Genomic DNA, 27,352 nt, shown 5'->3' on the forward strand with positions numbered 1-27,352 from the left:
AGCCTGTGCTGTAGTATGGCTTCTAACCCCATCATTTCACCAAAACGGTTTTCATTAAAAGTCACCAGTGTCCTCCATCCTTGTCACCAATTCCAGGAAACCTTTTTTCCCAGCGGTGGTCAACCTTCCAGCAGTATTTGATCTTCTTTTGAAATCTTATTGATTGACTTTCTTGGCTTCTTTAAGGCCACTCTCTCTCTTTTCCTTCTCCCTCTCTGGTCCTTTCAGCCCATTGTCTGCAGTCTCCTTTGTCTCTAAACTGGCCATCCTCTAGGCTTGATTCTGGCTTTTCTTCTTCTGTCATCTTCACTCTCTGTATACACCTGTCTGTATCACCTATAGGCTAATCATTCCCCAAATTTTGTCTCCTACCAACACCCCTTTTCTGAGTTCCGGGCATCCAGAGCCACTGGACATCGTTGCTTCATATCTCAGGACACCCCAAACTCACAAACTTAGGATTGTCTTCCTCCCTCTTCAAAAACAAAACCAGCCAGGCCCTCTTCCAGCGTGTCCTGTGTCTCTGAAAGGTACCACCATTCGTCATATTGCGCAAGTGAGAAAATGGAATCATTCTTCCTACTTTTCCTCATCCCTTTACATCCGGTTCTGAGGTCTCTGTATCACCTTTATTTCCTCAACATTATTTTCTCCCTCCCTACTCCCATCCTAGGCGATACTGCGGCATGTCCCACATCAGCAGCCTTGTGATTGGTTTTCCCTTAATCACCGTGCCTTCCTATCCTATGACTCTTGTGCCCAGTGATCTTTTTAGAACAAAACTGATCATGCTCTCCTGGGCTTAAAACTGGCCCTGCATTGTTCAGCTCTAGCCTACCTTTTTGTCAGTGTGTTTCGGTTACCTAACGGCACAGTCTTTCCTTTGGCCATAGAGCCTTTTTATATAACACTATCCATGAACTCTTCCTCCCTTCTGCCCCATACCACACTGGTGACTTTTCAGTCTTAAGATTTATTTCCTCAGAGAGGAAGCCTTTATTCACCAGTCTAGGACAGACCCCTTTCCCTTAGCCCCCTTGTTTCAGTCAGATTTTTAACATGGATATTTGCGTCAACTCGAGTTGACTAAAAGCTCTGTGGACCCTCAGTCAATACATGTTAAATAAATAATAGAACTATTCTTGATAAATTATTATAATACAGGAGGATCTTAAAGCTGTTTTATGTACCTTATAGTGTTATCTAGATTCTCTAAAGGACATTTGACAGGCAAATTGCCCCAATTTTGCACATTTAGAGTTTAAGACAGAAAAAAGCTTAAGTAACCTATCCAAAATCATAGGACTTATAACTGACAGAGCCAAGCAAAAACATTTTGCCTCCCAGTTAATACAATGTCCTAGAGTTGAATACTGTGTAAGTTCTCACTATTTTGGTGGGGTTTTTTTTTTGTTTTTTTTTTGTGTTTTTTTTTTTTTGTTCCCCTTTTTAAAATACTCATGACAGGAGTTCCTGTCGTGGCTCAGTGGTTAATGAATCCGACTAGTATACATGAGGACTCGGGTTCAATCTCTGGCCTTGCTCAGTGGGTTAAGGATCCGGTGTTGCCGTGAGCTGTGGTGTAGGTCCAGACCCGGCTCGGATCTGGCTTTGTTGTTGCTGTGGCTGTGGTATAGGCTGGCGTCTATACCTCTGGCCTGGGACCCTCCATATGCCGTGGGTACAGCCCTAAAAAGATAAAAGACCAAATAAAATAAAATACCCATGGCAGTTTTTTGTTTGTTTAGTTCATTAAAGATAAAGGAGGAAATATTAGGACTCCACAGTTTCATTGTTGATATATCTTTTCCCAATAGAAAAATTAAAAAAGAAAAAATTAAAGTATAGCATTCCTATAGTGGCTCAACAGTAACTAACCTGGCTAGTATCCATGCGGACACGGGTTCGATCCCTGGCCTTGCTCAGTGGGTTAAGGATCTGATGTTGCCATGGGCTTTGGTGTAGGTTCTAGACGCCACTTGGATCCTGCTTTGCTATGGCTGTGGCGTAGGGTGGCAGCTACAGCTCCCATTGGACTCCTAACTTGGGAACTTCCATATGCTTTGGGTGAAGCCCTGAAAAAAAATAAATAAGAATAAGAAAGTTTGTAAAAAACGGAAACTTAGTAAGTATTTTTTTCCTATTTCTTCTGCCTTTGCCTATGTGATTCTCCCAAAAGTGTGATGTAAATTTTTAAATGTTTCTAGGGTTGTGTTTTTCAGTTGTAACTACTAGTCACATGTGGCTGTTAAATAAGTTTAAAATTTATTTAGTTGAGCTACATTTTAAGTGCTCAGCACCCACATGTGTCTAGTGGCTACCATGCTGGGCAGTGAAGATAGAGAACCTTTCCATCACAGAGGAATCTGTTAGCCAGTGCTGTCAGGGGAAGTGATATTTAAAGGAACCTTTTTCCTACCTTCATTCCTCATTGCTTGCATTTCTTCCTTCCTTTTCTTCCATGTTAAATAGTCACCACTAGTTTAAAATTAATTTTTTTTATTATTTATTTATTTATTTTATCACATCTGTAGTTGTATAATGATCATAACAATCTGATTTCATAGGATTTCCATCCCACAGCCCAAGCACATCCCCACCCCCAAAACTGTCTCCTCCAGAGACTGTAAGTTTTTCAATGTCTGTGAGTCAGCATCTGTTCTGCAAAGAAGTTCAGTCTGTCCTTTTTTCAGATTCCACATGTCAGTGAAAGCATTTGATGTTGGTGTCTCATTGTATGGCTGACTTCACTTAGCATGATAGTTTCTAGGTCCATCCATGTTGCAAAAAATGCTGGTATTTCATTCTTTTTGATGGCTGAGTAATATTCCATTGTGTATATGTACCACATCTTCTTGATCCACTCCTCTGTTGATGGACATTTGTTTCCATGTCTTGGCTATTGAAATGAGTGCTGCAATGAACATCAGAGTACCTGTGTCTTTGCGAGTCGTGGTTTTCTCTGGATAGATGCCTAGGAGTGGGATTGCTGGATCAGATGGTAGTTCTATGTTTAGTTTTCTGAGGAATCTCCATACTGCTTTCCACAGTGGTTGCACCAATTTATAATCCCACCAACAGTTTACTAGAAGAATAATTAAACAGTCAGATTTTTTCTCATTTTGCATGGGATTCTTCCTTAAATAGAGGTGTCTAGGACATAGTAGGTAGGCCTTCAATTAAATTTTTTTTCCATCAGTAGAGTCTTATCTCTTAGAATGGAGATCTGAGTCTGGGTCTTCAATTAGAAAGGCTGTGAAGAATTTCTTTCTTTCCTTTTTTATTTTATTTATTTATTTTGGCTGTGTCTGCAGCATGTGAAAGTTCCTGGACGAGGGACTGAACCCACATCACAGCAGTGACCAGAGCTGCTGCAGTGACAATGCCAGATCCTTAGCCTGCTGTGCCACAAGGGAACTCCAACAATTTCTTGATACTGTATAAAGTGTTAAGTTTCCAAAGCACTCAACTCACATGTCTGCATTTGGTTTTCCAGTCTGTCTTTGGAGCAGGTAGTTTGTCAGAAGGTCTTAAGAGTACCAAGTGTATTTTGCAATGTTGTGGTTTGCCTAAGCACTTAACTAATACTTGGTAAGGGTGTATATGTTTGAAACTAACTCTCTGTCTCCCTTTCCTTTTTTTCTGCACCAGTGATTCTCAAATTTCTAAAAGAATCATCTAGAGAAAAACTGCACACACCTCTCTCCCAAAGACCATATATAGCATTTTTGAAAAGCTCTCCTGGTGATTCCCAGAGAACCAGGTTTGAGAACCAGTGTCCTAGACCACAGTAGTTCATAGTTGTGGGTTTGTTTGTTTCTTTTCTTTCTTTCTTTTTTTTGGGGGGGGTCTTTTTAGGGCACACTTATGGCATATGGCAATTCCCAGGTTAGGGGTCAAATTGCAGCTGCAGCTGCAGCTGCCGCCCTATTCCATAGCCACAGCAACTCAGAATCCTTAACCCACTGAGTGGGGCAGGGATCAAACCCATGTCCTCTTGGATACTAGTTGGGTTCATTACTGCTAAGCCACAATGGGAGCTCCTGTTTGTTTCTTTTTATATGCTGATTGTCACTTCTGAAACATCCTAATATAAGAAACTGCTATCAAAGAGCTGGCTTTAACCTTTAGATAACTGTACACTGAATTACATTAAGTTAACAACTATTCATCGACTGCCGTATTTCAGGAACAGTCTGTAGTCTGGTCACAGCAACTTTTTTTTTTTTTTTTTTTTGTCTTTTTAGGGCTGCACCCGCGCACATGGAGGCTCCCAGGCTAGGAGTCGAATCAGCTGTAGCTGCTGGCCTACGGCCACAGCCATGGCAACATGAGATGTGAGCCTCATCTGTGACTTATACCACAGCTCATGGCAGTGCCGGAGCCTTAACCCACTGAGTGGGGCCAGGGATCAAACCTGCATCCTCATGGATCCTAGCTGGGTTCTTTAATCACTAAGCCATGAAGGGAACTCCCGTTTCTGTTCTCTTGTTTCTCTACTTCTTGTTTCTCTACTTTCTTGTTTCTCTACTTTTCTTTTCCTGCCATCTTTTGTGCTAATCGTATATTTTTTTAAATATCCATTTTAATTCTCTTTACTTGTTATGTCTCTTTGCATTTTTATTTCAGTGGTTGCTCCATTTACAAGAATACTGAATTTCCTCAGCTAAAATATAGGGACCTTAAAACAGATGACCTTTTCTTTTATTAGTGCTCTGGTCATCATGTAAGTTATAAACCCAATAATACTGTAGTAGAAGAGTAAGAAAATATGTAACATTTCCATTTTTATTTTGCATTTCTTGTAGATCCGTGTTACCATCTGGTAGTGTTTCTTTGAGTACTTCTTGTACGGAAGGTCATTTGGCAACAAAATTCTTTGAGTTTTTGTTATCTGAAGATACCTTTGCTTCACTTTGGAAGGATAGTTTTGCTGGATGTTGATTTCTTGGTTGACAAGGTTTTCTTTCAGTGCTTTGAGTATGTACTTGCAATGTCTTCTGACCACTAGTGTTTCCGATAAGACAGCCGTTAATCATATTACTGCTCATCTGTATATGATGCATTGTATTTCTCCAGTGGTTTTCAAGATTTTTTTATTTACCTTTGGCTTTTATAAATTTGACTGTTCTTAGGGGTGTGTCTCTTTGTGTGCACCCTTTTTGGGTTTAAGCTTTATTGTATCTATAATTTAATGCATTTCACTGCTTCTTCCCTCTGCCATTTCCATTCTGCTGTTGAATCCATCTAATGAAACTTTTATTTCAATTACTGTGATTTTTCAGGTCAAGAATTTCTAGGTTTGGTTTCTTTTTCCCCCTTTTTCAGCTGTGCTTATGGCATATGAAGTTCCCAAGTGAGGGGTTGAATCCGAGCCTCAACTGCTACCTATGCCATGGTTGTGGCAACACTGAGTCTTTAACCCACTGCACCACAGTGGGAACTCCAAGAATTTCTAGTTTTTCAATTGTGGCTTCCATTTCTCTGCTGAGATCCCTCTCTGTTACTCACTGATACTTATTTACTTTTAACTTTTGAACATACTTATTCTAGCTGTTTGCAATCCTTGTCTCTGAAAACTAACATCTGGACCCACTTGGAGTTAATTTCTAATAATTGTGTTTTTTTTTTTTTTTTTTTTTTTTGGTCTTTTTTGCTATTTCTTGGGCCACTCCCGCGGCATATGGAGGTTCCCAGGCTAGGGGTTGAATCGGAGCTGTAGCCACCGGCTTACGCCAGAGCCACAGCAACGCGGGATCCGAGCCGCGTCTGCAACCTACACCACAGCTCACAGCAACGCCGCATCGTTAACCCACTGAGCAAGGCCAGGGACCGAACCCGCAACCTCATGGTTCCTAGTCGGATTCGTTAACCACTGTGCCACGACGGGAACTCCTGTTTTTTTTTTTCTTAATTATATATTATACTCTCCTATCTAATAATATTTTAGGCTAAAGACTGAGCATAGGGATCATACATTATGGTAACTGTGGATAGTTGTTGTTTTTAAAAATATTCTGCTAAGTGTTATTTTTTGTTCTAACTGGTACTTGTCTAGATTCAGGCTGCACACTGGGTGTTCTCTCCCCACTGCAGTAGCTGATACCTCTGAGTTCTGTGCTTTTCAGCTGCTACTTTGTAAGCCTCTCTTGTTGGGTGTGTGTGGGTGGGTGTTGGGGATCCACCCATATACCTATGTAATGTGGTCACCTGAGATTTAGGGCTTACCCTTGATACCATTCTATTTTTTTCTAGAGATTCCCACCTAGTTTCCACTTCCTCTTCTGGCTCTTGAGCTCTGTTCTCTGATAGTTCAAACTAGGAAGGCTTCACTTTAAGCTTTAAGTTCTCAGTTTAAAAAGACAGCAAACTGAGTGCAGTTCCATCTGTCAAAAGCATTTCCTTTCTGATTTTGCTTTTTTCTTTTGGTCTTAGTTTTCTTCCATACATAGGTAGTTTAGGTGTGAAGGATTTAAATCTTGGCCTTTCCACTTAATAATTATGTAACCTTTAGAAAAAGGATTTGCCACCTCAGATCCTGTTTCCTTCTGTAGAAAATGGTAAAGATGTTAATTCTGATTGAGAAATAGCACATATTCATGTGAGAAATACATGAAATGCCAAGCGCTTGTCATGCACTAAATGAAGTTTTTGTTACCAAATAATTCATCGTGTATATTGCTATTCTAATACTTTATCCATTTATGTTGTCACTAAGTCATATATTTATACTCTTGACAACTTTTGGTTCTTATTTTAAAAATAACAGTTTAAAAAAACAGTTTGAAGTGTAGATGACACTGTTGTATTATTAAGTAATATTGGAAGGTATAAGCTTTCTGGTAACTTGAATTAAAATGTTTTAAGCTGTTTGTTGACATTAGCAAGTTGTGTGGGATTTGAAGTGATGCATTAAGTTATATTATTCTTAATGCATTTTGTTGTAACTCAGTCTTGAATGGTTAGTAAAGAACATGATAGGCTAGGTAGAGGACTGAATTCTTTGTCTGCAATCAGCAGTTCTGACTTGGTTCATTGTAAAGTCACATGGTCACACCATCCACTTTTATCTGTGGCACTTGAGTTTTGAGCTTTGCATTAATGCCACTGGATATTAATAGACCATTGTTAACCAGAGCAGATTGGATTCCTGTAAAACAATACTTTGTTTTGAGAGAGTAGTCTGTATGGGCAGCATTACACTGAATACACCAATCACCGACAGCACGGATAGGAAATGTTGGTAGCTTTGGGATGATATAATTGGCTAGTGCTTGATGGAAAAAATGGTTAGAATAAACCCTGCCACTTTGGCATCTAGATTTGCATATGTATGCATCCATTTTTAGTTACTGAATTGGCTACATTTTATAATATTAATTTAACATTTTAGTTTACTTTAGTATTAAAGAAATGCTATTAAACTGTATGATAAAATTTTATGTATAAGATATCTTTATGAATACTTTCATTCAGAAGCTTGTTTAGGATTTAAATAGCATTTTGGGGTGAATATTAACTTTTTTGAAGTGTAATTTTTGTTTTTTTAAATCAATAATAAGCTGCTTTTAAACAAAGCAATGAGTTCTTTGATATTAACTGTGCCCTGAAGTAAAGATTCCCCATGCCTCTGGCTGTCATTAACAGTGACTTAATTTGCTTCAGTAAACCTGGGCCCAGAAATTTTGCTTCTATTCTTCTACTGTGCAGTCTAACAGTAACCCTCGCTAGTCTTGCTGTAAAGTGCTTATCAGTTGCCACTAAAGCAAACAGCAAAGAGAGGAAGCTCGCATTTGTTGAGTACGTTTTTAGTGTGAGAGGAGTTGCATAATATTTCACATAGTGAGATAACTGGTCCTCCATACCAGGGTCTTCACTCTGTAGCCTGTTGACTTGCTGACGGGGTTGGTTATAAATCCTTTACCGCCATTCAGAACTGAGATGTGGTATTTGTATGTATAGGTCACTATATTTGTTTATTTTTTTCAGAAGTAACCTTAAACTCTGCCAGTATCAAACTATAAGAAGTGATGTAGTAGAATATAGATTAAAAATTAATGGTTTGCAGTATTTATTCAACATCCACTTATTTAAATTCACCTTGTGGGCAGTTGCAATAATAGATCATTTCTTTATTGTGTATAATAATAGCCAAAATTTATCAAGCACTTAACTAGTTCATGTCAGTGTTCCAAGCACTTCATACACTTACTTTCCTTTTTTTTTGGTCTTTTTTAGGGCTCTACCTGAGGCATATGGAAGTTCTCAGGCTAGGAGTTGAATTGGAGCTACAGCTGCAGGGCTATGCCACAGTCAGAGCAACGGGGGATCTGGGCCACGTATGCAACCTACACCTCATGGCAATGATGGATCCTTAACTCACGGATTGAGGCCAGGGATCAAACCTGAGTCCTCATGTATACTGGCTGGGTTCGTTTCTTCTGAGCCACAATGGGAACTCCTACGTTTTCTTATTTGATCTTTTAAAAGTCTTTTTAAAGTTATGGGTTATAGCAGAGGAAAAAACATAAAGCCTAAATGTATAACTTAATCAGTTATCACTACCCAGATCAAGGAATACAACATAGCTGGTGCCCCAGAAACCCTCTGTGTAAATCCTCTGCACCAAAAGTAGCTACTGTCCTGACTTCTTTCTTTGGGTCTTGGTCTTGGTCTTTTTCTTAAAATGGCTTTTGTCACCTTTGTGTCCTCCTGAAGACTCCTAGTCTAGTGTTGCCTGCTTTAAAACTTTATATGGAGTCATACAGTATGTTTATCTGTCATCTTTTGCTATCATGTTTGTGTATTTATAATATATTCGTTTGTATTGCTAATTATCTTCAATTGTATGGAATGCTACAATTTATTCTGCAGTTTTGGATATTTGGAATTGTTTCTCATTCTTGGCAATTTTTAACAATGCTGATATGAGCATTTTTATATGTGTCCTACTTCATTTAAGTATTGTTTATCTATAAGGCTCTATCTAGGAATAGAATCTCTGGATTAAAAGGCATACATATTTTGAACTTGAGATGTTAATGCCCAAACTTTCTTCCCAAAGTTGTGTACCAGTTTATGAGGTGTATTACGTTCTATGTAATCATATTATTTTCTCACTTTCTTCTCAAACAGTATGGGATAGGTATTGTCTCCATTTTATAGATGTGGAAATTGAGGGCCAGAAAACAACTTGCCAGAGTTTACAGCTGGTGAATCGCAGAGCTAGATTTTTTTTTTTTTGTCTTTTGTCTTTTTAGGACCTCACCCACAGCATATAGAGGTTCCCAGGCTAGGGGTCAAACTGGAGCTGTAGCCGCTGGCCTACACCACAACCACAGCAACACTGGATCCCAGCCGTGTCTGGGACCTACACTACAGCTCACGGCAACACTGGATCCTTACTTAACCCACTGAGCGAGGCCAGGGATCAGACCTGCGTCCTCATGGATGCTGGTCAGATTCGTTCGTTTCTGCTGAGCCACGACGGGAACTCCCCAGAGCTAGATTTTGAACTTGAATCTGACCGAGGAGCAGACCCTTAAGATTTTACTTGTTACTATTTCAGGACATTATTTGGAAGAAAGAGCTTGCCCGTGTAATCTCAATCTTCATTCACCATGTCTTGAATAAAAATGAAGGAGGGGTCTGTGCCCTTGTGGACCTTCCATTTTAATACATGTTGAAGGAATGGAGGTGGGTGCATGGATTACAAAACTGAGTATATGAAAAAATAATTTTTGAGTGTTATATCTGTTCTGAAGAAAATAAAAGGGGCACTGATGAGAGGAAACTCTAGGTCAAGTAGTCTGGGAAGGAGGCTAAGACCTAAGGGAAGAGAAGGAGCCAGCCATCCTTAAAGTGCATTAAAGGCAGAGGGAATATCAAGAAAATTCCCCAGGAGAAAGTACTTTAAAAACCAATATTTCAGCGATAAAGCTGTATCATAGCAAATTAAATATTTTAGTTAGCTCTCTTTCAGTAGTTTTCTAATTTAAAGGATGGGATTTTGAGGGCCTATAAGAAACTTCAAGGAAAATAGAAAAAGGAAAGTGGTCTATGATAGGAAAAAGAGACTACACTTCTAAAAAGACTCATATGTACCTTTTCTTTAATCATTTCAAATCTTACGATGTGTGGTTGGAAAACGTTGATGACACATCTCAAGAATTCTGTGTGGATCATTCTATTTTTCAAGGCTTCCTGAAAGGGCATGGATATGCAGATAGACCCAGGGGTTAGGAGTTGCAGTGGTAAAGCGTCTAAGGGAAGAAGGAACCTAGCCACCTGGAGCGGTTGATTAAGAGGAGTTGCCAGCTTGCTTGGGCAGTTAAAGCAGGTTTTTAATTGGAAAAAGAAATCCTAGGTAACGCAGAAGCTGAATAAGTGGCCTGTTATGCCTTCCCACTCTACCACCATAGCCTCTAAATAAGCTTCCAAAGTGAAATAACTGGCATAACTTTATCTAGGACACAATTTCATATTTAAACGTGTTAGCTGCCTTCCCAGGTGGATTGTCTGTACACTAAAAATTCCTTCTCCTCCATACGTCGTCTGGTGCAGCTGTCTGTAACACTCCTGTAGGGCCCAGAGTTTCATGCACACTGTAGACCCTAGGGGAATTCCTACAAAGCACAAAGAGATTTTTTTAAAAAATCCCCTCTGGTGTCATACAGCACATAACCTGCTGTTGTTTTTATGAAGACTGTCAGAAACCCTTAGCATCTGTAGAATTGAAAGCCGAGGAAGGAAGGAAGAATGAAGCAAGGCAGCGTGAAAATGGCTGGGGAATTGGGACATTTGAGCAGGACATTTTCTTAAGTTGGGCCGTTTGTCTGTTGTCCCTTGCCCAAATAGATACTTAAAATAATTCACTGCGGCTCACTGTAGTGTGTGGAATTCTGCCATTTAGAAGATTCTCTGCATTGCCACACTAATAGCCCTATGGTTTTGGGTAAGTTAACCTGATAAAAGACTGTTTCCACCTTTGTTACACGGGGATTATAATACCCACCTCTCAAAGATGTGCCAGTTCAGAGAAATAGGATATGAAAACATTTAGAGAAATGTCTCACATATAGTAGGCTTTCAGTAAATGTTTGTCATTACTAAAGGAAGCCAGACATGAGTAATGGTAGCCAAACCTAGATTATGTACAACTGTAGTTTGTAAGAAACTCATTTCTTAATGGTAGAAAAACTACTATTTTGATGTATCTTGTAATATTACTTAGCACAAAAAATCCAGTGAATATCATGATAAACTTGAATTGGCTTGGATTCTATGCCAGTGTTCACTTTACCCCAAATATGCAATACCAAATTACTGCCTAAACTACAAGTCAGTTCTGTATAGGGAGCTATACTCAACCTTTTGTAATAACCTTTAAGGGAAAAGAATATGAAAAAAAATATATATATATGTGTGTGTATATAGACTGGAATTACTTTGCTGCACACCTGGAACTAACACAGCATGATAAAACAACTATACTTCAATTAAAAACAAGTCATGGGAAGAGTTCCTCCTCTGGTGCAAGGGATCAGTGGCGTCTCTGGAGCACTGGGACACAGGTAGGACCCCTGGCCTGGCGCAGTGGGTTAAGAATCTGGCTTTGCTGCAACTGGGTCCCAGATCTGATCCCTGGCCTGGGAACTCCACATGCCATGAGGTGGCCAAAAAAGAAAAAAAAAAAAAAGTCATGGGAAAAAATTTTATCCTTTTCCCCTGTTAAATTTTCCAAGTGTGAGTGAGTCTAGTTATAGGAAACAGTAAGAGAATTGCTCAGAAACAGATGGAAATCAAGTGTATTTAACGGCTCAGGCATCTTGTTACACTGCTAAATAGGCCTTTTTTCGTCTTGTTTTTCCTTTAGTGTTAATTTGGAAGAATTTGGAACTTCTGGAAGGCATTATTGTTTCAGTTGTATTTATGTGTGGTGACCTTTAATGTTGGACTTGTGACCTTTTTGGTAGTTGTAGTTGCCAGAATTTTCTAGCATTCAGATGATGTGTTCTGCCGGAATAATTTGAAATTGGATAATTTAAATGAAGGTCAACATTTTTGTATATTTAAAATTTTCCCTGTTACCTACAATAGCTACTACTCTGTACATAGCATCTTCTAATTAAGTAGTCATTAAATGCATTAAAACTTTTATAGCTGTATATTCCCCCCACCCAATTCTTACCCTGTTCATATTGGGGTTTTTTTCTATCACTTAGGATTATTTGGTAAGGTTGATTTACTGTGTAAAAAGTAGTATCAGTTGTGATTGGGATCCAAATTTTATTTCATACCTCACAATGCTGGGATGCAGTGTAATTCCCTAGTCTTTGTTTGGCAGGATGAAAGATTGGCAGCAAGAAAATGATTAGGCGGTGCATATAACTGTCTTACTTTGTCCTACCTTTCTTCCTTTTCAGCTTTCTTCCTCTTCAATAAATAATCTTAGCTTTGGTTTTTACGTAAACAAATACCTTATCTTACACAATCCCCACTCTAACTGTGTAAGTTAGTGTATCAGTTTTATAACCACTTTCTAGTTGCAGAGGTGATGCTAATAGAAAATTTCATTCCTCCTGAACCTTTACACTGAACCATAGGTTCACAGTGGGTCTCTAAAACATGATCAAGATTCAGTGCTGTATATATATCTGTGATGCCGTGTGGGGCCAAGAGGAAGACCCCTCGCTCTAGGAGGAGTTATAGGATGCCAGCTGGCTTTGGTCCTCTGTGTGCTGTGGTGGGTTTGAGCTTCCTGACAGGTGCCACAGGGCAGCGTTGACTGCGCACTGAGAGCATGTGCAGCCCCAGGGAGACTGCTGCCTTTGTTCTTTTAGGGTCAACTCAGTGTGTAATCTTGTTCTTATTGAAAAGTGGCCAGGCATTGAAAAGCCAGGCCACCTAAGAATAAGTTTCCTACTAATCCCTTTGAAATGTTTAACCGTGAGTCACACTCTCATCTTTCTAACATGGCACTGAAACTTAAATTGCAGTTAAATAATTACAATCAAGTTGTATCAGCAGGCCTGAGAGTCAGGCGCTAGAAGCCTCAACTGCTTTCTGTGCCGCTTTATTACAAATTGATCTTTATTTACTGGGCCTTGAGACTCCAAGGGGATGGTACTGGTGGGCGGGGATTGTTATTTCCATTTTACAGTTAGGAAACTGATTGTCCCAGAGAGGCTGTGACTTGAAAAGAAGGGTATTGTTTAAAAGCATCCAACTTTTTTTTTTTTTTTTTTTTTTTTTTTTTTTTTTTTTTTTTGTCTTTTTGCCTTTTCTAGGGCCACTCCTGTGGCATATGGAGGTTTTCAGGCTAGGGGTCTAATCAGAGCTGTAGCTGCCGGCCTTCACCAGAGCCACAGCAAGGCGGGATCCGAGCCGCATCTGCGACCTACACCACAGCTCACGGCAATGCAGGATCCTTAACCCACGGAGCGAGGCCAGGGATTGAACCCGTAACCTCATGGTTCCTAGTCGGATTCGTTAACCACTGTGCCACGACGGGAGCTCCCCAACATCTTTTTTGATTGGATTACACATTGAATTTAGTGGAGGCTACTTTAGCGGAAAATGCCCCAGATTTAAGATAAAGACTTAGTTTTAATCTCTAGCTTCTCCTATAAAAATATCAAATCTGGGGGGGGTAGGGGGGCTAGAAAGTGCCTAGTGTCGTGTTGGATAGAATTAATAGATATTTGTTTAATAAATGAGTAGAAGGATGTGATTGTGGCTTATGCCAGAAACTGATTTTCTCAATTGCAGAAGAATAGTAGAAGTTATTTTAAGGGATGGGAACATTCCCCTCTTCAAAGGGTGTCCATGTTTGAGCATCCTTAAGTCTATCTGGAAACAATATTGTGGCAGCCGTGGACCTAAAGAAATCCTTTGGTACAGCTTCTCACAGTTGTTCTTTAAAGTATCAGTGAAACAAAATAAAACCCAAACATTTCCCCCTCCTCCTAAATTTTAAAATCAAGTGTGTGGGTTACTGTCTTTTTGCCTGTGATGGCCTCAAATTGCTGAGTAAAGATACTTTTTATGAAGCTTTTACTGGTTTAACTGTAAAAACAATACATTTGTATAAAAACGAATAGATTGGTAGTAGACTTTGCCAGGCGTGTGTTTTACTTAGTAATTTTAACTGTATTGAGAAGTTGAACTGTCTAGACAGTCTTGATTTTTCTTTGCACAATGATAAGCAGCTTTATTCAACTTTGGAGAAAAAGTGTGATCGAAAATCATTCTGATCACTGCGTGATCATCTTTCATGGGTATTAGCATCCTTGTCTAGTGATGTTACAAAGACCATCTGTGCTAATTGAGGTGAATATGTTGTGGATTTAGTACCTGAGATGTCTGAAGAAAGAGAATTATTATGACATTTTAATGTAATGTGTATTGAAAGCAATCACCAGTGAGAAATGCATTGCTGTGCAGGTGATGAGAATGTATCCAGAAGACAATCCTGTATCCTAGGTTACAGAGCTAGTGAAAGCAGAGTTAAGGTTTTTAATTGCAATTAGAAAAAAATAGGTTAAGTGTTTTTTCCTAAAGCTTTAAGTTTTATATATATATATATTTTTTCTTTCTTTTACTTTCTTTTACTTTTTTCTTTTTCTTTATTTTTTTTGGCTGCAGCGTGCAATGGCTTGATGTGGGATCTCAGTTCTCAGACTAGGGATTGAACCCTGGGTAGCAGTGGTGAAAGACTGAGTCCTAACCACTAGGCTGCAAGGGAAGTCCCAAAAGCTTTATTTTTGTCTATTATTTTTAAAGGAAATCTGGTTTCATCCTAGGTTGTCTCTAAAATACTGAAGGAAATTCTGGTGTTAGAGAAGAAACAGTAGCTTGATTTTATAGGAATTTTTTTACTGGGAAAAAAAAAACCCATTAAGCCAGATCCGCGTATTTCAGTAGTATTTTCCCGTAGGTCAAGCGGAATATGAAGTTTGACCTTTGATATGTAAAAGATAACTTAATCAGCAATTAAAAGACTAATTTTTGGATTTTGGAAACTACAGACTTTGTAAACTTTTAGGATGTGCATTGAAGATTAAAATACATTTACATTTTAGAGGTTTTTAATCATTAGGAGTTTACTGTCTTTTAACTTTTGATATTTAAGTGTTCACTGAAGACTTCAGGAATTAAAAACGAATCTAAAAAGGAGAAATTATTTCCCTCTCCTTTTCATTTAAAGGGAAATAGTTGTTGGTAGTACATTGACAGTTCCTTTTTCTTATTTGGTAAGAACTGGAAGAGTAAATATAATAAAATATCCAAGTGACAATATCAATAGCTTTACAGAGGGTTGAAATTCAGAGGGGAGGTTTGATATGAACATGAATGTGAGTCATCACTTAGGTTTTTTTCACATATAGATGGTGTTTAAAGCTGTATAGGTCTGGTGAGATGACCATAGCAAGAAAATAAAGAGTGAGAAAAAGAGATGGTCTCAGACCAAGTGTTGAGGGGACTTTCAACTTAATTGTGGAGTAGAAGAGGCTAAGGAGAGTGTGATATTTCAAAGAACGTTTCAAGAAACAGCGAGTGGTCAACAGCATCATAAGCTGTTCCAAAAAGTCCACTGAGAGGGGGACTTAACATACCTTAGGTTTGGTAGCAGAGACATCTTTGGATGTCTTAATAAAACTCTTTCAGGTGTTGTGGCATGGTGAAGGCAGGTTGGTGTACATTGAGGAACATGCGTAGTATTTTAGCAAGTTTGGAGTGGGGGTGTGTGGTGTGCAGTAGAAAGATAACCATGGTTAGAGGAGAAGGAATGATCAAGTTAGGGTAAAAATTTGAACATGCAAGGGAGAGTATCCACAATGTAAACGTTCTCCTTTTCTCTACACCCTGCAAAGAAGTGATGACTGTGGAGACTGGAATTGCCTTTCTTTCTTGTATTTTCTGTTACTCTCAGGAAAATGTTCAACTCCTCATGCTTTCTCTCTCCAAGTTTCTCTTTTCATTCTTTTTCTGTAGCTTCACCCACTAGCTCTTTATCCCTGGCCCCTCTCCTGAGTACCAATCGTGATTTTTTTTTAACTGTGTGATAGAACTCTTTATTTTTTCTCATGGCTCCCACATTCAGCATGTCCACCTGATGCAATCATTTTCCTTTTCGGACCAACACAGTTTACTAGTATCTTTTTCTTTCACTAAGAGATGTTTCCAGTTACTTCCTGGGTCTTCCATTGTTTCCTCTGTCTCTTCCTCTCCTCCCCACTGTGTCCTCACTCCCAGCCTCCATCAGCCCCTGCTTTGTAGACTCAGATTCAAATTGCTACTTTTTGGAAAATTATTTCCCTAAACCTAAATCAGTTTGGTCCACCTCAGTATAGTGTTAGCCATAAAATTTCTTTCTTCTTTCTTTCCTCTCTTCTTCCCTCCCATAATTCCTCCCAAACCCATCATTTCTGTGAAAAGGGTAGATTGAAGATTTTATTTATGTACCTTTCTATTAGCGTAATTTATAGTTCATGATTGTATATGCGAAATTTCCCTGATGATAAGATTTTTATACAGTTTGTGTGTGTGTAGACAAAATGCTGTGCTCAACAATTTCCTTATTTTTCTGAAACTAAAGTACTTGTAAAACCAAAATGTGTACTCTACTTTGGCTTCCTGTTATTTTAGGAAATTAATTATAAATCAAATTTCATTATACTTTAATCTATGGATTGAAATATAATACTCATTTGATTTTACTTCTTGAGTTGTATTTTAGAGGTTAGTAACACTTAAAAATAGAGCTATCAGAACATGATAAGTTAAACTTTTGTTTGGATCCATCTTTATTTTAAATACTACTTCACACATGCAAGAAAATCTTTGGTAGCTTTTGTTTTTGTTTTTTAAATAGGATCGTTTAATTTAATTTTTGGTAATAGACCCCAGAGCAGATTATCATTCTGATTCGCAAGGAGAGAATCTTGGTGCTAAGGGTTAAACATCAAAGCGGCCCACCAGGGAGTTGGTGAAGGATCTTTGTTTTTTGAATAAAGTTGTTCATAGTTTAGTGGAAACTAGCATAATTACTGCTAGATCCTGAACTTTGAGGTGGAATTCTGATGGACACCCACAACAAAAATTTTAAGATGCCTGCATGCTTCTGAATTATTAAAAAGACACCCACATCAATACTTAGTCTTAGAGAAAGTGGCCTGTTAAGTACACACATCTTTAGTTTTCTTTCTCTTGTATATTACTACAAGCATTTTCTTATACTACTTGGAGGTTATATAATAACTTTAAAGTATTTTATAAATGAACTGAAGAGCACCAAATAGCCTAGAATGAAAACCAAGGAACTCCTGTTTTAAAGTTAATTGAATTAATAGGTACACATTTTTGTTCTGGCTTGATATGAATAACTGAATAGTTGAGTCATCAATTCCCACGAGGAGTCTTTTTTCAGGGCAAGGTTGGGGGCCTCATCACTGATGTCCTATTGTCAGTGGAGGTAAAAACCAAGGTGAGGTACTGAGCTACCTGGGCCCCTGACTGCATTTTTCTGATTCCTGCATATTTCTAACAAGTTAGTGGGTAAGATTTTAGATCTAGAATGTTTTCTGTCTCCCAACACCCCTCTAGCCTTCATGACCTGTTTAATGCATTACAGCTGGCTTGAAAAATTGTGGTGTCCCTTGAACGTGTTGGGATCGAACAAAAGTTAAGAACCATAGAGAGAGGGAAGGAAAGAATGTAAAAAAAAAAACAAAAACCCTGAATCAGATGTGAGACATAAAAGCCTTAGAAGCAAACACTAGTTGTGAAAATACATTGTGTCACCCAGTTCATGTCTGAATCTGAGAAAAATGAGAAAGGAAAGAATGAAGATGCTGCATAACTGAATGCAGAGAAAGAGCGAAACAGAGTTAGGAGTGAATCTTAGAGATCTTCGGGAGTCCTGCTTTCAGGGTCTATAAAGGGGGAACTTCATGGGTGGTGCAGAGGCGTTTTCCGTTGTTAACACCGAGATTTCAGACATGGGAAGGGTGCCAAGCAGGCAATATGCAGTTGTGCCTGGAGCGACAGGGTCTGCATTGCCCAACCTGGCTAGCCTGTACTTAGCAAGTGTATATCCTTTGCGTTCTTCAGAGACCACCACAGTGTCATCAGAATTTGAAATAATTAAAATGAGTTTGCTCTCGTGATAAGATTTTAGTTTTTAAAACTCTCAGTAATTAAAGTTTTCTTCCACTTTATTGCTTTGCATTTTCCTCAGGTGAAATATTCAGAGATATTCAGAAACGCTTGATTCCTAGAAATCAGTTCAGTGTCCTGAAGTGTCATCATTAAGTGTATTTAGTTGATGTTTGTTTTGGTCAGGTGATTTTAAATTTTAAGTAATTCTCAGGCATAATTTACATTTTCTTTTACAACCAGGAACCTTTTGAAGATGGCTTTGCAAATGGAGAAGAAAGTACACCAACCCGAGAGGCAGTGGTCACATACACTGCGGAAAGTAAAGGAGTTGTGAAATTTGGCTGGATCAAGGGCGTACTAGTATGTATCTATAGACTTAATTTTAGAATTATGCATTTCTATTTATTATCATATCTTCCCAATAGTCTCAATTTTCAAGAGAATGCCTCTTTTTTTTAATTTTTATTTTTTTTTTTGTCTTTTTAGGGCCACACTTGCGGAATATGGAAGTTTACAGGTTAGGGGTCTAATCAGATCTATAGCTGCTGGCCTACACCACAGCCAAAGCAATGCAGGATCCAAGTTGCATCTGTGACCTACACCACAGCTCACAGCAATGCTGGATCCTTAACCAACTGAGCGAGGCCAGGGATTGAACCCACAACCTTGTGGTTCCTAGTTGGATTCGTTTCCGCTGAGCCACAATGGAAACTCCCAAGAATGCCTCTTCTTTTTTAAACTGTTTTATCTATTATGGAGGAACAAATTAATAACTTGTACCTCCTTTCCTTTTAGATAGTACATTCAGGAAAATAAATATGATTTACTTATTAATTGAATTGAATTATACTTGATTACTCTAAATTGTATTTTATAACTTCTGAATCTTACATTTTGTCACATTTCAGTAATTAAGTATGAAGCTTTTAAATTGATGGGATAAACAAAATCAAGAAAGCTGGGCTGGTGCTAAAGCTAAAATATGCCTGCTTCCTTTCCTGGTGCCTTATTATCTTAACAAGAACTGTATACAAGTGAACAAGCAACAGAATAAAGGAGAAATATTTAAAGTGTTGAGATTGCCTCAGTAGACAGGTTTAGGTGATTAAGGTGGAGATTTACTTTCTTCTGTGTTTAAATAGGCACTAAGGATCCGACTAGAGCAGACACTGAGACTTTGGAAGCACTAAAAATTAGAGATGTATTGACATTTAGGGGAGAAGTAGAGGGAAAATCCCAGGTCTATTAGTATTTTTATTTCCTAATCAACAGAGTGCTTTTTAAGCTCTGTGTTGTATTGTGTGTCTCTTTTCAGATTTTAGTATTTTAGAAGACTTGTGTTCTGTGTATGAACCTAATAAATAAAAGTAAAAACAAATTGGAGATAATGTCTTACAAAGAGCTGTAGCTTTTTGAAAGATGTGTGAGCAAATGGCATGTTTGTTGACAGATATTCTATAATTACATTTCTAGAAATCATAAACAAAAGAATAAGTAAAAATTAAGCTTACTTGCATTGATAAGGGGGCCATAAAATACTTTTTTTTAGAGCTGAAGTCATAAAATATTCTTTTTCGTTTACTTCTGCTGCTTCAGGTAATTGTGAATGGGGCCGTGTGTGTAGATAAAGTATATACACACACAGTCACATACTACGTTATACCTAAATTAGCTCACATTTAAGCTCTCATCAAGCTCTTAAAAACTGTTAAAGGGTGGGATAAGAGTTAAATTTGAAACAACTTTTTATAGTTATCCTACTATTGGGTAGTTTAACATTTATTGTATATTTTGTTTAGTTACTTTTCAGCTGTGACTTGGCCTCTTTCTTTCCTAGGTACGTTGTATGTTAAACATTTGGGGAGTGATGCTTTTTATTAGATTGTCATGGATTGTGGGTCAAGCAGGAATAGGTAAGTGAAGTTATATACTGCTTAATTCAACAGAATGAATAGACAGAGTAGCTGTGTGCATGAGTAGGCTCTGAACCTCATAAAATTCGAGCAACTGGAATCACTGTAAGCTGACTTCTCCTTTGTATCAAACTGTTGTCTTAATGTCACTCTTTTCATAATTCTGATTTGATCTAAAGTGGGGGTAAAAAGAAGATAATTTATAAGTTATACTGTAAATTCAGTATACTTCAGCTCCCCAGTTCTAGATGTGACAGGTTGAAATGAGAGTGTAAATGTTCTCAAGTCTTTTTTCTTTTTTCCCTAAAGGTCTGTCAGTCCTTGTAATAATAATGGCCACTGTTGTGACAACTATCACAGGATTGTCTACTTCAGCAATAGCTACAAATGGATTTGTACGAGGAGGTAAGTTAAGTCTTTTTACGTCATCGTCACTGTGTTACTGATGCTAAATAAACTGAGATTTAAATCTCTTAATTACTTTCTACCTTTATAAAGCAACGTATCAGGTCTACATAGGCAAGAAAATTGCTGTCGAGCACTTTTTTGGATGTAAAATTTTATACTGATCTATACACAAACATGTAGTGAGAAAAGGCTCCCGGCTGGGTTTCTTCTCCCCCGAGCTGCCCCTTGTTACCTCCTCCTGGGCGGTGTCAGCCCTTGGACATGTGGTGTTCATCCTGCATTTGGTCAGCGTTGTATTGTTACAGCCTCATCTTTCCCACTGAGGGAAACCTAGGCAGGCTTTTTTCTTCGTGACTGATTGCTGGTGTGCGTTACAGCAGGGACTCTGAATCCTTACTCTCAGCTCTTGCTCTCATATGGGTGCCCTGAGGCCTCTTTTGTTGGAATCCACAAGATCTGACTTGTGAGACTTTACTCTTCCCACGGAGATACCCAGGACGCTAGGAGAAAAGCCTTGGGAACCCTGAGAACAAGAAGAAAACAAATCCATTTTCTAAACCCAAACCCATCATTCAGCTGGAGTGAGGGAGAGATCCTGAGAGAAAGAGAAAATATATCCCACCTCCTGTAAATTCATCATAGGAGAACAACTGAGAAAAGAATCAGGCTGTTTCATCTGCTGCTACTATTTTGCAAATTGTATTTTACACTATATATGTACAATTTCTGCTTTATCTGCTTTAGTATTTGGAGAAGGAGAGAACCAGATTGAGCTTTTCACTTTTCCCCATTTGTCTTTGTATTTCTCCTATACCAGAGGATTCAGATCCCTATGGTCCTAAGGGAAGCTGATAGCTCACATCAGTGCAGTTATGACTTTGCTGCACGTGCATCACTGTTGGCAGAAGCTTCGTGTGTGCTTGAATCTGGATTGAGCAGATTGCAGCCTAAGATGTGGATATGTCCAACAGTTAATCAGTCAATGCCGAGAGGTTCTTGGTTTCCTGTGCACTGGGTGTCCCATGCTTCATTTCATTCTTCTACTATTGGGGGATAGAAATAAAAGGAGAAATGGAATGGGGTGTTAAGTATTTGAGAGAATCAGCAGATCATCATAGAATTTCTCCTTATCTTCAGCGCCTTGAATCTAGGTTGAGAACCTCAAGGGGAGTGGGGCAGGAACCCACTGTCAGCACAAACCAGTCTGTTCTCCATGCGAATTGAAACTTACGGGATATATAGTTGTTCCTGCATTGTGGCTATTGTGTTTCAGTACTAGCAGTAATTTACACATATATTAACAAATACTTGGAGACTTGTGTGTTGTCTTCTGTCCTGGGATACCAAGGAAGTATGAGAATGTAGAATACGTGAAGATGTGTCCCTGCAAAGTACCATATGTTGCAGTTTTGCCTAAGTTCCCTCAGGATGGTAGTTCACAAAGAACCTATAGGGAAAGAACCACTGGATGGTACAATTTGGAATTCTTCTATTACTACATATTCATAAATGAGAAAGTAAATATGTCTGCTGAAATTGTGAAACCTATAGAACAGGAGAAAGCCATTAAATTAAAGAAAGGACCAAATACTTTGAAGCTTTGTTAGAAGGCATTCATTTTTCACCTATATCAGGTGGTGATATTAGAAGCCTGGCTGATCCTTCATAGAATGTAAATGAACTGTATCTTCTGAAATGAAATTTCCTAGAGAGTCTTTCAATGAATGTAACCCCTTCTGTTGGCTGTATGTCTGATTTGTAGACTCGGAGAGCCCTAACAGGATTTAGGTTTTTTTGGATTTAGGTTAGAATCTTGGCTTCTTGTACAAACAGTGTTTCCACATGGGAGAAAACAGATATAGGTGGATCGCGCTGTATTCTGTATTCATGATTTTAAATGAAAAGTATCACTATGACCCATACATTTTATCCCCAAAGTATATATTTCTTAGTTCTGTCCACAAAAAATCACCTGAACAAATGATCAACCCAGTATCAGTGAGCTCTCCTAGCAGCCACATTGTGTATTTCCATTCACAGGAACCAGAGAATCTTGGAAAAGTTACTCATTCCAGATCTGGGCAGGAAATGTATGAGAGAAGCCTAGACATCTTTTCACATTAGAAAATAAAAAAGGTAACAAAGGATACTTGTTTCATGTCAAAATGATCCAGGAGCCAACTTGAAGAAGCTAATACTGTCTTAAGTTTGGATAGTTTGAACAGCTGTACTGTTACTAATAATAACTAATTTAAATGAAAACAAGATACACGATAAAATCCCTAGGTTCACAGACATCACACAAAAAAGCCTTCGTTTTCACCCTTGAAGAATGCTAGAGAATTAACTTATTTCGAAATTTGATAAATACAGGTGAAGAATCTAGTGTGTATCAAGTTTTCTGAATGAGAATTTTCTCACCTGAACTCAGTGTAACCAAGAAATTGCTAGGAGAGTTATCATTTAGGTAATTATTCTACAAAATAGGTGAAGAAGAGAAGAGACTTAGAATATTACAACTTTTTTAACCCTTTACCTAATGAGAGTACCTTTGAAGTTTTATTTGCCAGCCAATTGAATCTGAATTACATTATGCCTAGAGCTCCAGGTAGGAAGCATAGGATATGTAGGGGAGAGAGGAATTTACTAAATGCCACCATAGGATGACAGCAGCAAATATCAGAATGGGAATCTCTCTGGAGCAAGGAATCCTTGTTCAATAAAATTTTCCAGGAGCAAAACCATAGGGAGTTATAGTTTAAAATGAACTTTAAGAGACTCAGCATACAGATGGCATTTATTTGCTGTTCTTAATACATTTTTTACTCTCTTACTGATATGAGACCAAGGGTGCTCGGACTGGATGCCCTCCAGCCAACCCAACTTGATTTGACTTCCTTCCTTGAAAAAAGCTATGTACGAGAAGAGCAATAAAGCTAAAACTATCCAGAGGATCAGGGTGCAAAAGCTTCCATAGGAGAAATGGAGGGATACTATGGGAATAGTAATGTTTGGAGAACCATCTTAATTTCTGTGGCCGGAAAGTTTATTACTGAGGGAGTTAATTAATAGGGAAATATTTCATCCAAAACATTGCTGAAAGGTTGTGGTTGTTCTTCTTAATAATTTAAGTCTGAAGAGCCCTTGAATACATAGTTTTTAATATAAAGAACTAGTTCCCTTGTGGCTCAGCGGTAACGAACCCAACTAGTACCCATGAAGACTACCTTTATCCCCACCCCCACCGTCCCCTTGTAGGTAGTTACTTGTTCCAGCTATCTGTTCCATGTTGGATTATTTTTGGTAACATAGTTGAAAAGCCAGTTTTCCGTGAATTACCTGCATTATATGCTGTTGCATTATTTGTTTATTCTCTTATACTAATTATTCTAACACTGTCCTATTTTGATTGCTTAGCTTTCTAAGTCCTAAGTCTTTCAACTTTTTTCTTTATCAGAATTGTTTTGGCTCTTCTGGTTCTTTGTATTTCCATATAAGTTTTTTTTTTTTTTTTTTTTTTTTGTATGTCCATATAAGCTTTTGAATATACAATATCAATTTCTACAAAAAATAAGACAAAAATCCTTGCTGGGGCTTTGGGATTTCACACTTAAAGTATCTTTTTGGGAAGAGTGGTCATGTTAACAATATTGAATCTTTTGGTCTGTAAACATGGTATTTATTTATTTAGGTCATTTATTTAGGTCTTTTGTTTCTCTCAGTAGTGTTGTATATATTCTGTTATAGAGGTCTTGCATGTTTTGTTACATTTATTCCTTTTTTTTTTTAAATATTTATTTATTTATTTATTTTTTGGTCTTTTTTTTTGCTATTTCTTGGGCTGCTCCCGCGGCATATGGAGGTTCCCAGGCTAGGGGTCGAATCGGAGCTGTAGCCACCGGCCTACGCCAGAGCCACAGCAACGCGGGATCCGAGCCGCGTCTGCAACCTACACTACAGCTCGCGGCAACGCCGGATCGTTAACCCACTGAGCAAGGGCAGGGATCGAACCCGCAACCTCATGGTTCCTAGTCGGATTCGTTAACCACTGTGCCACGACGGGAACTCCTAAATTTACTCCTAAGTCATGTTTTCTTCTTGTAAATGGAATTTGTAAATTTCATTTTCTGTTGTTGTGTATAGAAATACGATATATGTCTTGGCTCGCTGTTCTGTGACCTTGCTAAACATAAACAGTCATTTCATCTATGAATAGAGATGGTTTACACTCTTCCTTTCTAGTTGTAAGGATTTTCCTCTCCTGACTTTCTCTCCCTCTTCCTCTCTTTTTCCAATCCCTTGAATTAGCTAGGATGTCCAGTACCATGGAGAATAGAATCAATGAGAATAAACATCCTTGCCTTGTTCCCCACTTTAGGGAGAATGAGTTCAATATATCGCTATTAAGATGTTAATAGTTTTGAAAGATGGCATCTGTCAGATTCTTTTTCTTAATGGCTGAGAATATCATGAATGGATGTTGAATTTTGTCAAGCTTTTTTAATCTGTTGAAATGGGTATATGGGTTTCTCCTCTTGTTTTGTTATTAGCACACATTATATGGTATTTTGAATCGTAACCTAGCATTTGTAGCATGAACCCTACAAATATCAGAGATATATTTGGCCGAAGATATTATTATACTTTCTGCTACTGTTGACTTGCCAGCCTTTTGGTAAGGATTTTTGAGTCTGATCACGAGGAATATTTGTCTGAAATTTTCTTGTGTGTGTGTGTGTGTATGGTGCTTTTCTTTTTCTTTCTTCCCTTTTTTTTTTTGGTCTTTTTTTGTCTTTCTAGGGCTGCACCTGTGGCATATGGAGGTTCCCAGGTGAGGGGTCCAATTGGAGCTGTAGCCACTGGCCTACGTCAGAGCCACAACAATAAAGGATCTGAGCTGTGTCTGCAACCTACACCACAGCTCACGGAAATGCTGGATCCTAAACCCACTGAGTGAGGCCAGGGATCTAACCCACATTCTCATGAATGCTAGTCAGGTTCATTAACTGCTGAGCCATGATGGGAACTCCTCTTTTTTTTTTTTTTTAAATAATAATCTTTGTCAGGTTTTGGTGTTAGAGTTTTTGCTCAGCTCATAAGGGGTCTTGGCCAGTATTCCTTTTTCCTCAGTTTTCTGAAATAACTTGTATAAAACTAATCTTTTTCCTTCCTCATTAGTGAAGCTGTCTGGGCCTATGGTTTTGTGTGTGTGTGTGTGTGTGTATTACAAGTTTAATTTGTTTCACATCTATGGGGTTATTTCAGTTTCCTGTTCTTGTCATAGTTCTGTCAAGTTTTTCAAGGAGTTTGTCCATTTCTTCTAAGTTGCAAAATTATTTAATATATTACTTTTTTAACCTTTAAATGACTGGGATTTATAGTGATGTATCCCTCCTTTTATTCCTAATTTGGTTAATTTGTATTTTCTTTCTTTTTCTTTTTTTTATTTTTTATTTTTATTTTTTATTTTATTTTATTTTTTTTTGGTCTTTTTGCCATTTCTTGGGCCGCTCCCGCGGCACATGGAGGTTCCCAGGCTAGGGGTCCAATCGGAGCTGTAGCCGCCAGCCTACGCCAGAGCCACAGCAACGCAGGATCCAAGCCGCATCTGCAACCTACACCACAGCTCACGGCAACGCCGGATCGTTAACCCATTGATCAAGGGCAGGGACCGAACCCGCATCCTCATGGTTCCTAGTCGGATTCGTTAACCACTGCGCCATGACGGGAACTCCTCTTTTTCTGTTTTATTCTTGTCTAGCTCACTGTTTGTCAGTTTTATTAGTGTTTTTAAAAACAACTTTTGGCCATGTTGATTTTTCCTTATTGTATTCTGAATCAGTCATTTTTACTCTTAATTTTTTCTACTCTAGATCTTACTTTTTTCTACTTTTTTTAAGAAAGAAGCTTAAAATCATTGATTTCGTTATTTTTTAATGTAAGCATTTAAAACTGAATTTCCTTGTAATTCCTGCTTTAGATATATCCCATTAATTTTGATATGTTCTGTTTTCATTATCATTCAATTCAAAACACTTTTTTTTTTTTTGGCTACTGCTAGAGCATGTGGAAGTTCCCAGACCTGCGATCAAACCTGAGCCACAGCAGTGACAATGCCAAATCCTTAACCACTAGGCCACTGGGGAATGCCTCAGAATACTTTTTTAATGTCCCTTGTGGTTTATTCTTTTGCCAGTGTGTTGTATAATTTATAAATGCTTCGGGGAAGTCCATATATTTAATTTAACACTGCTGTGGTCAGTGCTGCTCAGTGTTTCATTTCAGTTCTTTGAAATTTATAGAGATTTATTTTATGGTCAATAATCATGGCTCTTGATTAACCTAGTCAGGATTTTGGTTAGTGATTTGAAATCTAATGAGAACTATAGGGACATATATCCCCAAATAGATGTGTAATAGTAGTGGAACCCAGTGTATGTAGTATTGGTTTACTTAGCATTGCTGGTGTCTGACTTATTTATGTCTCCTACACTCAGGAGGTATGGAATTTTATGGCCAAATTCTGAGATTCTACAAGGATATTTCTTCCGTGGTGTTTACCTGAGCAGTAGATTTTTTTTTTCTCTTATAGAAAATAGTTTTCTTTTTTTCTGGTGTAAACTTTTAATTGATCATAAATTTTTATCATACTCTTCAGCTCTTTTAGTGATAAATAAAGGCTGATTTAATCATACAGACTGTACTGAGTAAGGCCTTAAGTCAGAGAGACCTGAGTTTAAGCCCAGTTCTTCTCTTAGTACTTGCCTGACCTAATTTTCACATATGAAAATGGGAATGGTAGTAGTACAGTTGACCCTTGAATAATGCAGAGGCTGGGGTGCTGACCCCGGTGCAGTCAAAAAAATACA

General features: G+C 38.2%; 1 protein-coding gene and 1 long non-coding RNA gene across 7 annotated transcripts in view; one reads left to right on the forward strand and one right to left on the reverse strand.

Moving 5' to 3' along the window:
- SLC12A2 (solute carrier family 12 member 2) overlaps window positions 1-27,352 on the forward strand; it is a 92,938-nt gene that overhangs the window by 9,365 nt on the left and 56,221 nt on the right. For both annotated transcript variants that reach the window (XM_003123899.6, XM_005661615.3), the window contains exons 2-4: window positions 18,403-18,522; window positions 20,000-20,075; window positions 20,385-20,480. In XM_003123899.6, the coding sequence (XP_003123947.1) occupies window positions 18,403-18,522; window positions 20,000-20,075; window positions 20,385-20,480 (292 nt within the window). The remainder of the gene's footprint in view (window positions 1-18,402; window positions 18,523-19,999; window positions 20,076-20,384; window positions 20,481-27,352) is intronic.
- The window catches only part of LOC102162098 (uncharacterized), a 126,682-nt gene that overhangs the window by 3,419 nt on the left and 95,911 nt on the right, over window positions 1-27,352 (reverse strand). For 3 of the 5 annotated variants that reach the window (XR_014838742.1, XR_002341890.2, XR_014838743.1), the window contains one exon: window positions 20,604-21,526. This is a non-coding gene — a long non-coding RNA (uncharacterized LOC102162098). Of the gene's footprint in view, window positions 1-20,603; window positions 21,527-27,352 lie in introns of those variants that run through there. The other 2 variants (XR_014838741.1, XR_014838745.1) reach the window with 2 other exon arrangements.

This window comes from Sus scrofa, chromosome 2, assembly GCF_054392235.1.
Source record: "Sus scrofa isolate SSC_HxYL_T2T_F1_AM1 chromosome 2, Sscrofa_HxYL_maternal_Yorkshire_Landrace_v2.0, whole genome shotgun sequence".
In the NCBI taxonomy this organism is placed as follows: domain Eukaryota; kingdom Metazoa; phylum Chordata; class Mammalia; order Artiodactyla; family Suidae; genus Sus; species Sus scrofa.